General features: G+C 33.0%; 1 protein-coding gene across 1 annotated transcript; it reads right to left on the bottom strand.

The window, feature by feature from the left end:
- Positions 1-81: 81 nt before the first annotated feature.
- LOC127133288 (3-ketoacyl-CoA synthase 2) lies at positions 82-1,789 on the bottom strand. The gene is made up of 2 exons (XM_051061727.1): positions 1,122-1,789; positions 82-1,035 (listed from the first exon to the last, which is right to left on the bottom strand). Exons 1-2 carry the CDS (start codon positions 1,758-1,760, stop codon positions 289-291), a joined length of 1,386 nt encoding a protein of 461 aa, XP_050917684.1. The 5' UTR covers positions 1,761-1,789; the 3' UTR covers positions 82-288.
- Positions 1,790-14,974: the final 13,185 nt, after the last annotated feature.

The following is a 14,974-nucleotide window of genomic DNA, read 5'->3' as shown; positions in this document are numbered from 1 at the left end:
TAAAGTCTTACATATTCATTTAGCCAATTCAATTTTTTTTTTTTAACCCTTAGAATAGGATAACTAAGAGCTCATTGGTAATGGGATAAACACACATACATATATATTCATTATTTATATTGTGATGTAACATACAAAGTTGGACAAATTTGATTCGATAGAAAGATATCCCCCAGATGTACATATTCTAGTTTATATATATTAGCATTTATTTGATTAAAAAAAATTGATAGAAAGATAGATATTAAGATACTGCAACTTACATTATACAAAATCCCCACTTCAATTTCAATCATCAACAGGAAATTCATGAACCTCATCACTCCAAGGATTAATATCCTTAATTGGATCAACATTCCTTAATGCACACCAAACAGTAGTATTACACTTAAATCCAGAACCAAATGCAACTTGCCAAATCCTGTCACCTTTTCTTATTCTTCCCTTGGCTTCACAATAAGCCAAAGCATACCAAACAGAACTACTTGAAGTATTACCAAATCTATAAAGTGTCATCCTTGAAGGCTCAATTTGCCAATCACTTAATCCAAGCACTTTTTGCATCTCATCTTGAACAGCTTTTCCACCAGTATGAATACAAAAGTGCTCAAAACACAACTTAAAATCAGGTGTATAAACCTTCATATTCTTGTTTATGTACTTTTTAACAACAAAAGATGTAGCAAACTTTAATTGTTCTAGTAAAGGCAAAACATATTTTCCAAGTGTCGTAATGTTTTCTTTAAGTGCTAAACCTGCTGAACTCATCAAGTCGTTCGAAAGTGCTATGCCTCTGATTTTGTCTGTTTCATCTTCTTTTTGTAGGACTGAATTGTAACAATTGTCTTGTGAACCCGTGTGTTTAAGATCATACTTTGAACGGCGAGAATCAGAAGAAATGTTTGAGAGTAAGATTGCTGCACCACCTACACGAAATAGACAATTTGTAACAAGCATTGATCTGTTGTTTCCTGAGTACCATCCACTGTTGAGAATTTCTGTGCTCACTACTAATGCATATGAATTTTGATGTACCTATCCATATGAAGATATCAAATTAAAATAAGGTTCAATATCTATTATATAGATTTTTAAAACATGATCTAAAGATAGACTCTTACCATTAAGAGCTGTTTGGCAAGGTCGACGGCAACGAGGCCAGCACTACACCCCATACCACTTAAATTATAGCACAAAACTTGATCCTCAAGTTTGTAATGGTTAACAACCACAGTACTTAGAGAAGGTGAAGGATTGAAAATACAACAATTTGTTATAAGAATATCAATATCTTCAACCTTCATTTTTGTCTTTAACAAAAGCTCATCAACAACACCAAAAATAACTGATTCAGTTTCTCTCCTGGCTTCACTAGTGCAAATTCTTGGTGGAATTCTCAACGAGTCCTCTGGCACATAAGTTTTATCACCAAATCCAGACCTATCAAGAATTTTGCTTTGGAAATTTATGCTCTCATCTCTAAAAGATCCTACAAGTTTTGATTTTTCTATAAACATTTCCTTAGCACAAATGCAACTAGGTAAGGGTTTGTAACATGCAAAATCGACTAGATATACTTTTTTTGAACATTTCTTTAAGTAAAAGGTTGATATTGATGCTATTAAGCAACACCATAGAAAGGGTGAGAAGATGTAATTAGACTTGAAAGATATTTGAATATTTAGAAAGACTGTAATGATAGAGAGGAAAAAAGACTTAGATTGAGCTAAGAAAAATAATAACATTGAAGACATACTCATGATGCTGTGCTGGATATGCTATGTTCCTGTCTAAAAGCTTTCCTATTTATAAATTATTGTAAACATGAACAAGAGTGTCACTTTCAATTTGCATAGGTGTTTTATTGATTAATTATTTTATTAACCCATTTAATGAATACTACTATATTTGAAACCTCGAACTGTGAATCAAATTACAATTAATTTAGGGATATTTTATTACTACGAGGGACTATAATTTGAACAATATTTGAGATTTTAATGGCCGGAAATTATTTTTTATTTATTCCTCAAAGGCCAAATAGGTAACAGTGTCATTGTTTTTTTATAAGAAAAATACTTTTTTTAGTTCAATTAATTTTCCCCCTAAAATACGGTATTTTTTAATCCTCTAAAATAATTCCAAATATTTTCATATACAAAAATGATCCTTCGTAATTATAAAAGTGGCTTAAAATTTTAATTTTTAATATTTTTTATGCATATATAAAACATTATAAAGCTTATATTGTTAAATATTGTGAACATTTCAAAATAAGATAAATTAATTCTAAATTTTAAATGCCATAAAGTAACAAAAAAATGAAACATAAAAGTGAAAAATTATAAAAATAAAAAAAACATTTTTTTAAAGTGAAATATTATAAGTATTAATAATACGTCTCTATCGTCAATAATAGAAAGAAATATTGAATTTGACATTTAGCCTCTCTCATTTGCAAAACTGCAATATCTTAACTGGGATATTAGTTAAAGTGTATCCACCATCTAGCTAACTCAGTATTATTATATATTCCCAAAATTATTTAATGACTCTATTAATATACACTCCCAAAAGATATAAAGATCCCTCCACAAATCATGATCTAACCAATTATTCTATCATAAGTATATGTTTCCAAAATATAAAAGACCCTTCTTCAACTTATCGTCTAAGCCATTTAATATTTCTACCAAATCTTTTTAATTAATATATATATATATATATATATATATATATATATATATATATATATATATATATATATATATATATATAATATATATATATTATATATATATATATATATATATATATATATATATATATATATATATATATATATATATATAATCAACTTACTTCAAAAATAAGTTTTTTTAACTTACTAAAAATTTAAATTTATTCTAATGACACTAATAGAGTTGGATCTTGAAAAAAAAACACACTAGAGGAAATTTATAAAAAGATCGCACTAGTAATATGAGTAGATTCTCCACATGTTTAACTTTTAACACGCTATTTTAAATTTCATATTTTCCAAAAGCGATACCAAAAAATTAGGAAGAACAATCTACAAGGCTTTTTTATAAAATATTTGGTTGATATTATTAGGTGATAGACCTAGATCCTGAGTTAAAAATTTGACAAGAAAACAGGTTTTAAAAATTTATGACGCAGAAGTAAGTTACAAATATTCCGGATAAAAAATCGTCTAACCAAATCCGCTATCAAAAAATCGGATATGCGTATTAATGATAACGATATAATAATGATTCACAAATCGATCAACAACGACTAATCACAATTAGTTGAATGCAAATTAATATGGAAAAGTCTATCTCCAATGAAAAATTCACACAAAAATACAAGTGAAACAATTTGTCGAACACTTAGTGTGCGATTAATAATGTTTGGAATTCTATGTGGTATTGTTGTTTTACAAATCCAATTACAATCAAATGGTTTGTGATCTACACAACAACACCGATTTTAAAATGTGTTCAAAAGTATGATCCAAACAAAACAGATCAAATGATCAATGCAATAGATAATTTGCGAATCAAAAATAATATATATATATATATATATATATATATATATATATATATATATATATATATATATATATATATATATATATATATATATATATATATATAGAGAGAGAGAGAGAGAGAGAGAGAGAGAGAGAGAGAGAGAGAGAGAGAGAGAGAGAGAGAGAGAGAGAGAGAGAGAGAGAGAGAGAGAGAGAGAGAGAGTATAAGGATTTGTTTAGGCAATTCCCCAATCGACTTCGCTATTGGTACGTCTGCCCTCAAATCGAATACAAATTGAGATAGTGTAATATATCTTACTTTGCAAATGTATGTGTACAAGAGAGATGTAGAAATCTAACCCTACAAACCCTAGGCTTGATATTGATTCTACTATTTTCTCTTCCCTTGATCAAACGTGATCAAGTAACCAACAATGTCGTTTCAATTTACCGTCTCACACTACTTCTTTGAACGAAACCCATTGTTCTTCAAAGCTTTCACGCAATCGAATTAATTCCAAACGAGCACTTGTTGAAACCAAGATTTACCAATGCGACCCACCATCGCTCCCAAGAATTAATTCCGAATTGTGTAATCTTGTCCAAAACCTTCAAACCCTAAAGATCTTGAAGGAAAACCCCACCTTGATTTTCTGATTTGAAATCCTCAAAGTTCTCAACCCAATATCACGGTACAATCAACCTAATTGGACATTATAAACCCTAACCTAGATGCCAATCAAAAAATGATTATGTGTAGTTTGATTGTTTTGATGCATAGAATAAAGGTTGAAGATGATGAGAATGCTTTGAAATCCCGATTTCGGATAGGTTTTACTCACTAGAAACCTTACTAGACAATGATGCATGTACCAAGTATATATATGTAACCAAGTGAGAAGAAAAGGAATGCAAAAGGAATAGAAACAAATGCAATTTTTCAAGATTTTTGATCTATAAGTCTGTTGGTGTAAGCCCTAGAGGCCAATACATTTTGGTACTTGTATCGAGTAATAAAAGACATTCTCTTTATTATGGTTGATTAATAAAGTCCCTGGAATAGATAGTCCGTTTAATGTATTAAGTGTGACTTAATCATGAGAACACATTAAACATAAGGACACTATTCCTAAAGTATCCGTAGTCGAGCTTTAGTGTGAAGTGGGATAACATTAAAGCATTAAGACTATTATGTTTGTAGACTGATGATCACATCTCATGGATCATGGATAAAGAGTTATCAAGTCTTAAACATAGGTATGAATATTAGGAGTAATATTTATACCGGATTGACCCGCTATGAGAATACTATATAGAAAGTTATGCAAAGTGTCATAAGTTATTCTCATGGTGATAATAGTGTATTCCACTCTCCGACCTGAAACCACTATGGATCCTAGATGTAGAGTCGAGTGCTTTATTGCTGATCCAACGTTGTCCGTAACTGGATAACCATAAAGACAGTTGATGGGTACTCCACAAAGCATGCTGAGGGACATGAGTGACCTAGATGGAATTTGCCCATCCTGCATAACAGGATAAATGTCTATGGGCCCAATATTGAACTGGACAAGGATGACACGGTCTATGCCTTGTGTTCAATATAGACATAAGGGCAAAAGGGTAATTATACACATAATTATTATCACAGAAGGAATTGTCAGATCACATGACATTTTCGTGTCTTGGGTAGCAGTGATGTGTTGCTAGATACCGCTCACTGTTTATTATGTTAAATACGTGATTTAATATAATTGCCAACGTCACGAAAACCTACAGGGTCACACACAAAGGACGGATTGATGAGAGATAGAGTAACTAAGGAATACCGTAAGGTACGGTGCCCTTAAGTGGATTATAGAACATCGTAAGGTACGGTGTACTTGAGTAGAATACGAAATATGGTAAGGTACCATGGGCTTAAGTGATTTTGGGCATATTATAAGATATGGGCCAAAATACACTTAAGTGTGCTTTTAGCTTGAAGCCCACACAAGTGGTTCTATAAATAGAACCCTTGTGCAGAAGCAAAAATTTGCGGTTGCATTATTTTCGTTTTCTCTCTCTCTCTCTCTCTCTCACTCAAAGCCTTCATTCATACCAGCTAGCACTGAGATTGAAGGAACCCGTTCGTGTGGACTGAGTAGAGACGTTGTCATCGTTCAACGTTCGTGATCGTTTAGTGGATCTGCATCAAAGGGTTTGATCGTCACAAGAGATCTGCATCAAAGGGTTTGATCGTCACAAGAGATCTGCACCAAAGGATTCAACCGTCACAAGAGGTAAATATTCTATCACTGATCATGACCATTCGTAAGGATCTCTAAAGGAGAAAATTTTAATTTCCGCTGCGCTTTGGGTCGCAATTCTCCTTCAAAGTCGACCTATACAAGTCATGTGTCGACCTATACATGTTATGTGCCGACATGTATATGCAGCACATGGAACATAACCTACATGCCTTAATAATGCAGCACATTGCCGACCTATGCATCGCATGTGTCGACATGTAGTTGAAAAAAAATATTCTATAGGTCAACCTATATTCGTATGTGTCAACCTGTAGTTGAATTTTTCTTCTTCTATAGGTCAACCTATAATTGTATGTGTCTACCTGTTGACTGTTTTTCACACAAACGAATTTTCGATCCATAAAAATATTTTCTTGATGCATGAATCTTTTCTAAACCATTCCTAAACATGTTGACATGCTTCCTAATGCTAAAATGCATAATGCACAACTAGAATCAGATGATACCGTCCAATGTACATAAACGCTAAAGGTTCATATTTTTGACATCATAAAAAACACATCTAAACGGAAAGTTACATTCGCATACTCCCCCTTTTTGATGATGGAAAAACTTGAGACGATACATTTCATGTCCATGAAAGGCTCCCCCTGAATATATGCATCATAAGCTTCATATACATCTCCCCCTTTGACAACACTAAAAGGAGACAAAGCAAGCTATTAGTAGTATCACATAAATACAACAAGTCACATATGGAATAAACGACACGGAGGCAGCTGGAAAGATAAGACGTGCACTCACATATAGCTAATCATACATGAAAATACACAAAATTAAAAAATACAACAATATTACAATAATTGGGTATAAGTAAGTAATTATTTCCATGTCATTCCTCATTGACACAAGACTCTCTGTCACATACGAAGCAAAAGCCTCAAAATTAGCATCCTGAGTAGTCATATGCTCCTGCATCAGACGAAACTGCTCTATTTGTGCAGCTTCAAAGGCATCTCGCCTTTGACAATCCTCCACATACCTCTCATCTTCCTTAACTGCATATTCTGGAGCATAATCATTATTGAGGACGTGTCCACACCATCAAAACCAGTACCAAAATTACTAGCATGAGCATCTACATGAGGATCATCTTGCATTATAGTATCTCCCCCAGAAACATCATTAGGAACACCCATAGGTTGCTCACCATCCATATATGAGCATCAACAATAATATCTCCAAATTTTGCAGGATCATCAAAATTGTACTTTCCTACCATTTTACCTGCCCGAAAGTAATATCCTTGATGGTTTATGTCCTTAAAATACCCCAAGTTGGTAAGAGTACGTTGAGAAAATTCTTGAGCATATCTAGGAGATTTGTATGTGAGATTGGGCATGCCGATATTGAAGTAATTCATAATTTTAGTGATCATGGAGACATAACAAAAAGATGTTCCCTTGTTGCACTCTTTGATAGAAAACATACAAGAGACAAGATAGTGTGGCCAGTTGATATTGATCTTGTTCAACAGAATATATACCATATGAATTTTAGCAAAATCAATCCTTGAGAATCTGCCATTTTTCGGACGCAAGACATGAGAAACTAGCCATAGCAGAATTCTAGAGACCATTTTCAAATGCCCAGTGGTAATAACATCATAACAGTCTTCAACACGAGGAGCTTTAAGTAGCTCGTTCACATGAACGTTCAACTTAAAATGAATATGAGTGTGAATGTCCGTCACTAATGGACCAGCTTCATCATCATCAATATCAACAACAGTTATACCTAAAAGGGATTTCTAAAGTTCATCAGTAAATTCATAGACAATATTACCAATAGTGAACTTGAAGCAAGAACTGTTCCTAACATGCAACCTGGAGTAGAAGACACGTATGAGGTCTTCGTTGTAGTCTTAAGCAAGTTGTAGAAAATAATCAATCTGTTGATGTGCAACAATATCAACCACTATTGGGATATCTAAACCACAAACTACACCTGCCTTCCACACATATTGTTTCACCACAAGCCTATGTTTATGTTTCTCCTCAAATTCTTCAGCATACCTTCGAGAAACCAAATAAAGTGGAGTTTTCACAGCAGTAGAGGATATATGGGCCTTACCTTTGCCTTTGGCATCACCTTTAGTCTTAGAGAGCTTAGGAGCCATAGAAAATATTCATACAAAGTGTGCACACCAAGTGTTTTATGAAATTTTTGAATGAAAAGTGAATGAGTATGAGAGTTTAATGAATACCCACACACTGAAATAAGACACACAGTCACATAAACAAATAAAGAAGTGAAGATGAACTACAAACAAGTGAAACAAATCAAAATTTTGGTGAGTTTGAGTGAAATAGGGTTTTTGAAGGGAAAATGAGAGAAATTGATGAAAATGAAAATACTTTGATTTAAATCTAAATGTTAATGATATGAAGTGAATGACACAAGCAATATTTAGGATTGAATGATTTTCAAGGTTCATGATGAAGTGAAGAAGTTTGGGAAACTTGGTGCATGTATGAGAGTGAAGGAAATGAAGAGAGATTGACCAAAAATAAGTTTATGAGTCGACCTTTGAACGCATGTGCCGACCTATCAAGGTCATGTGTCGACACATACTGAAGCGAATATCAAAGAATAAAAAAATTATTTTATGTGCCAACCTACATGTGTCGACATATTGAAAGAATTTTGACAAATTCAAAATTTTGATTTTATGTGCCGACCTATACGAATTTTGTGTCGACATATAATGTCCAAAACTTGAAAAGTTTGACACTTGTGAATTTGAATGACTTTGGAGGACTCAATTTAACTTATGCATGACTAATTGATGAGAGACTTATGAATATGATTGTTTTTCATGATTTGTTAGCTAATAACATACAAGCATGTAAATGTAGGCCTAAAATGGTAAAAGACATTTAGAATAAGGCCACTATAAACATGTAAAATCAAAATACACAATGGTCACATTTGAAAATTTTGGAAGTGAACACTTATTACATACATCATACACACAATATCACATACCTTTGAGAAATAAAAAGGTAAAAGAAGAACTTACTTACAAAGTAAGAAAATGATTGAAAAGATATTACCTCATGTATGAATGACGGAGGATGCGCTTGCATTCCACAAGGAACTCTCGAATGAAAGTTGAAATGAATGCGAAACGTGCCACAAACTCAATGAAAATGAATCCTCTTACCACTTTTACCTTTGCAAAAGTACTGCGATTAATAATGTATCCAAGAGTCTCATTGACATGACGACCATCCTTATAATTATACTTTCAATATTGTTCAATCATGACGATTTTATGACCCTAATTTTGACCCTAAGATCCCTCATGCCATATCATCATATGCATTAGCATTGGGATGACACCTTGGCATCCTCCTTACCCTTCATTCATTGGGTTTACATTGGGAGAGATCACCAAGCATATTTTTGATTATATCATACTTTATTTTTCATTATTTACTAACCAAAATACCAAAAATATGTCAATGTATAGTTTGTTGCTTTTGTAGATAGTGTGCATGCTCACCTATGCTTTATCAAGCTCATATCTAGGGTTTAAGACTCTCAATGTAAGAAGTGCAATCAAGAATTGGTTCACATTGGTTCTAAGCATCATATATGGATCCCCATGATCTTCACATATTATTTTGATTAAGAAATCATCAAGAGTTTGGAGTTTGTTTGCCTTGGAAACCCTAATTCATATGCATATCTTGTGTGACTTCTTCAACAAGTTTCTTCAACATTTGATCAAATATTTCAAGGGATACTTCATATTTCATCATCTTACACATATATGATCCTCCATGAGTCCCAAAAGTCAAGAGAACATCAAGCTAACAAGTTGGTTCATGGTGGTTGACCAGAGAAATTCAACTGGTCAAAACTAGGGTTCCCTAGACCTTATCTCCTACAATATTTGTCATATAAAAATGATTAGAAGAGCCAAGTTACTCAAAATTAAATTCCAAACAACTTTCACATTGAAGTCAAGAGCTAGTTTTTCTTGGAAAGTCATTTTCTATGGTGAAAGATTATATGTTGCTCAATTTTTATGACATGAAAGCCATTAAAATTTCATGATCAAACTCAAGATGTCTACTTCAACTTTTATGTTTGGAGGAAGTTCAAATTCAACTTGTAAATGCATGTGCCAAGAGGAAACATTATAGGTCATTTTGGGCCACTACCATTGAACAAGTGATTTTCCTCAACTTCTAAAATGCATAACTCCTTCATGCAAAATACAAATGAGGTCAAATTTGTGACCAAATTGAAGAGGTTTAAAATAAATACAACTTTTAGGAAGGAACATTTCTCATTTGAAGTCCATAGAAAAAGTTATTCAAGGTGGAAGAAGTGAACATTTGACTTGGGACTTAGAAAATTTTCAAATATGTTTGATTTCCCTAACTTCCACCTCAAAATTCATCATGATACAAGCTTCAAATGAAAAAGTGTCCAACATTAAAGTTTTTCCCCTTGATCTCACCTTTCCAAAAAGTCAAAGATCACCTTATTTGGCCAAAGAATGAAGGACTTACGCATGAGTGCAATGTGAGGAACCATTTGGATGATATTCACTTCCACATTTCATACACGATTGCATGGACACATGACATGATTTCAGCATGATCCTCACTCATTTTTGGACCTGAATACATCACTTGGTGGGCCTATCACACACCCATTCAAGCATGCAAGAGAATTATTCAATTTTTTCCATTTTTGGAAGTGTGTGGAAATGAATCTCCCTGGCTATAAATACAACCCTCATTTCTCATAATTAGGGACCTCATGCCCAAGCTTTGAACCTACAATCCAAACCCTCTCCATTAAAGGATAATCTTGAAGGTTTTCTTGATTAATTGTGTAGAAATTATGTTGAGCCATTTTTATTGACTTGTGAAGTTTGACTATGTGTTTGGGCCTTGGTCAAGGTTGATTTGACTTTTGTTGAGTTAAAATCATTGGATTTAGGGGATTGATGAAATGTACATTTCAACTCCCAAAATGAATGAATGATTTTAATTTGATAAAATTTCTCCCATGATCAATTTGTGTTTCTCTTATCTCCCCTCCCTCTTCATCTTCAATCCCATCCTTTCCATTGACCAATGAAGTCTTAATATCCTATGATTAATTGGTTCATCAATAACTTTGTGTTAGATGAACCAATACACGTATGGATAAGATAGGTCCATCCTTTGTGGTATATTTTAGGAGTATGGTTCATTATACCATATCTCTAACATGCATTAACACCAAAATTTCTATTGCCCGACCTCAGATAATTGTGACTTCTACATAAGCTCAATTACAATTGCTTAACATAGAGCTAAATTTTGACCCTAAAGGCATAACATTATAGTAAGTGAGATTGTAAGTCTCCCCCCTTTCATGGTATTGTGTGGAAACTTGGCCTTTTTTCCTTCCTTTGGAAGATGTCTTGGTTCAAGTGTCCATGCTTGTGAATAGAGGGTTGAGTGTTCTCCAAAGAATGACTTAATCAATTGAAAAGCAAAACATCACTAACATCTAATCAACTAACATTTGACTAACTTTTATTATTATTGCTTTTATTTTCAAGTCATTTACTTTATGCAATTTAAATTCAAGTCATTTACCATTTCATTGGTCATTTACATGTCATTTAACTTGTTTATATTCATGTCATTTTCACTTTGCTCACTTGAGCCATATATTGTGATTATATATTTGTTTGTGTATTTTGTTTGTGTTTGTGGTCTTAGGACCTTAAAATACTTAATAAACAACAAAAACCCTAAAAAATGTTTGTGTGGACTGCTGGATTTGATCTGAGCTTTTGGACTTAAAGTTAGGCAACATTCCATATGCAAAAGGACCTGACCAATGCCAACTTTGCTGAGACCAAGTTATTATGATTTGAGCTTTCATCTGATGCAAGTATTGGGATCTACATGAATTCATCTACTACATGGTCTTGATGCAACTGTTACTTAGATACAAGGTACAAGCATAATTCTAAGTCTAAGTTTCAAGAATATGGTGTTAGTAAGCAACTTTTTGTGACATTTAAAGCAGAAAAACAGATTACCAAAGAGTACATCAACAATAGTAATATCCTCACAGGATATAATTCACTCAACTCCCAAGTGTTTAGATTAACTGTTTACACTCAAAGCACAACATGAAAGTTAGTACTATCATAAGCTTTAAAATACTCTAACATCCACAATTGAAATACATGAACACAATGATCAAAATGACTTTTATTTGGTTGTAACGTGGCCAAGTTAAGGGTGAGATAAATCCCAAGGGACTAGGATAAAATTCAAAGAGATAAAAGAGACTTGAAAGAAACAGCGGGAGTTGAATTTACAAAATATTTCATTCACTTGAACAACTATATAGCAATTGTTTTCTCTTCTCCTTCCTCTTTTTATTCCTTTTTTTAGAAGGAGTATGTATTGACATCCTTCTATTTTTTTCATTCATTTTTTTTCTTTTCTATTTTTTTTCTTTTTCTGCCAACTTCTGAAATATTACAAACATAACTATTCAATCCCACACAACTCCAAACAAGACTCTTTCAACCCTTTGGATAGGGTGATAACATTGTTTTTCACTTCTCGGCTTGTAATGAGTTTTAAACAAAAAAAGGATAATAGACTCAAGGGGGTTTCAAACAAGGGATGAAATTATTTCAGGGTTGGCTTTTTGGCTATCTGGCTAAAAAACAAAAAAACAAAAACAAAATTTCCTTTATCATATCAGTGTGCACAAGTAAACAACAACATCAACAAGAGTCAATTCAAGTTCTAGAGACTAACAGACATGAGTGAATCACACAAGAATGAAAGGGATGAATTTTTGTATGATATCCATATAAGGCTCAAAGCTCACCAGGGTTAATGATCTACTGCTAAAGATATACAATTTAGAGTCTAATCCTACCTATTATACTAAAAATGCACAATAAATTTTTCACATCACACCACAAGACTTTATTCAAGAGAACTAAGAAAAATACTCATAATTGTAACTCAAAAACCAAAGGAAAAAGCATGCAATTTTTTATTTATTTTAAATTTTAACCAAAAACAGAGAAAAACTGAAAACAAAACAAAGAAAATAAAACAAATAAATGGTTCCCTCCCCCACACTTAAAATATGCATTATCCTCAATTAAAGAGCATAAATATAAAATAAGAGTGAAAGAAAGGAAAGAACACACCCGAGGAGTCAAGGCAGATAAATGATTGCATAAGCAGTCATTCCCAAAGAGAGCTCTTCTACAATCTCTTCTTCCAAAGTCAGGTTCTTATGGAGTAGCTTTGGGTAGTGTCCATTGACCTTGAAATTTTGATTAGTGCATTTGCCTTGTATTCCAGGATCAAAGAAGAATCTTCGATAAGTAAAAGTGTTGAATGAGCACGTGAAAGTGATCTCCTTTTTCACAATATCAATAATTAAAGGATTACGGGGCTGCCTCGCTACTTTTGTTTCATCTTTAAGTGAGATCCTATGCATATATATGGATGGGCTAATATCATGAGTGTCATCCAAGATCCATCCAATTTCCTTTTTATGTTTCTGCTTAAGTTGAGGCTTTAATGAATAATATGAATCCTCAGGAAGTGGTTTAGGCTCTAAAGAAGGTGGTGTTCAATGGATGGTATGTTTGGGGCAGCCAGAATGTCAAGAGCTTCAGCTACATAAACAACTTCATTTATACTGTCACCCTGCAAGGCAACATCAATCTCAGCACAAACAACACAAAGGTTAGTGTTAGTACAATCATCACATGAGTAAATATCATCAAAACCAGATAAAGTTGAAAATCAGCTGGAAATAAATCAGAATAAGCTTCATCACAACTTCAGAAAGCAACTCTATTTGAAAAACAGAATGCTCTTCCTCATCAATCTTCTTATTTTTCAATACTCTTTGTGGGAAAGGGATTGGTGACACATACTTTTTTTCAAACTCAACAACAATAGAAGGTTCAGATTTATTTTCAGGTGTTACACTAATAATTTTTTTTATTTTTTTCTGGGGCTGGTTCTGTAACTTTTTCAGATCTCAAGGAGATTGCACTCATATTAGAGCCTTTTGGATTAACTACTGTTTGGGCATGTAGTTGGTTTGATCCTTGAGCTTGTTGCATGGCATTCGTCGAAGTGGCAAGTTGTCCAATTTGTGTTTGCAAAGTCAGAATACTATAATCTGTTCGCTGCTGAAATTGGAGATTGTTTACAACCATTTGCTTGACAAGTTCCTCTAGTGAAGGTTCAGAAGGTGAAGATGTGGTTACTTGTGGAGGGTTATATGGTGGTGGTGGTGGAAGGGGTAACATCAATTGTTTCACTAAAGAGGTAAGTTCATCAATTCTAGTTTCTAGAGCCTTGTTGAAAGAAGAAACCTGAATCTCATTCACACATTTTGCTTGGACCATAAAATTATCCCTTGTTGTGAATGAATTGTTGGGAGTTAAGTGACATGTTCCCAATCAAGGATTTGGCAACAGTAGGATATTCAATACACAAAACATTATAATCAACATCAGGGGCAACAAGTTCTCTCAGAGTTCTTTGGTAAGCCATGTTAAACTCAATAGAAAAGAAAAAAAATCAACAAACAATGAGAAAACACAACTAATTCAGCAATGCAACAACAAATAGAAAAATACTGACAATGTCCCTATTAAGTAAAAACAATTGAAATACGAAAAAAACGATTAAAATAAAATACAAAAAATACAAAAACATGAAAATTAATCTAATAACGTCAATTAAGAATTTTGAGAATTTTTGCGGAATTTTACTGAACCTATCAAAAAAGAAAATAAATCATAAAAAATAAAAAAATAAGGAATTTCAGATTTTTAGAACGACTTCCATTATTTAATTCCTAAATAGGAGCTTTTGATCCTTGATTTTTTCCTAGTTAATCGACAAAGAATCATAATAACTTGAGACAATTTTCTAAAAAAACAGATTTTTTTTATCCTAAAACGCAAAAAGACCAAAACGCAAGAAAGTTAGGACAAAAAAATGCTAAAACACAACACCTAAAACTATAATAATGATTAGACTATAATAATGGTTAAAATCTACAAGAGTCCCCGACAACGGCGCCAATTTGATCCGCTGTCGCA

The sequence above is a fragment of the Lathyrus oleraceus genome, chromosome 1 (assembly GCF_024323335.1).
Source record: "Lathyrus oleraceus cultivar Zhongwan6 chromosome 1, CAAS_Psat_ZW6_1.0, whole genome shotgun sequence".
NCBI classification, from domain to species: Eukaryota; Viridiplantae; Streptophyta; class Magnoliopsida; order Fabales; family Fabaceae; genus Lathyrus; species Lathyrus oleraceus.
This window is presented reverse-complemented; position numbering and strand designations above follow the sequence as displayed.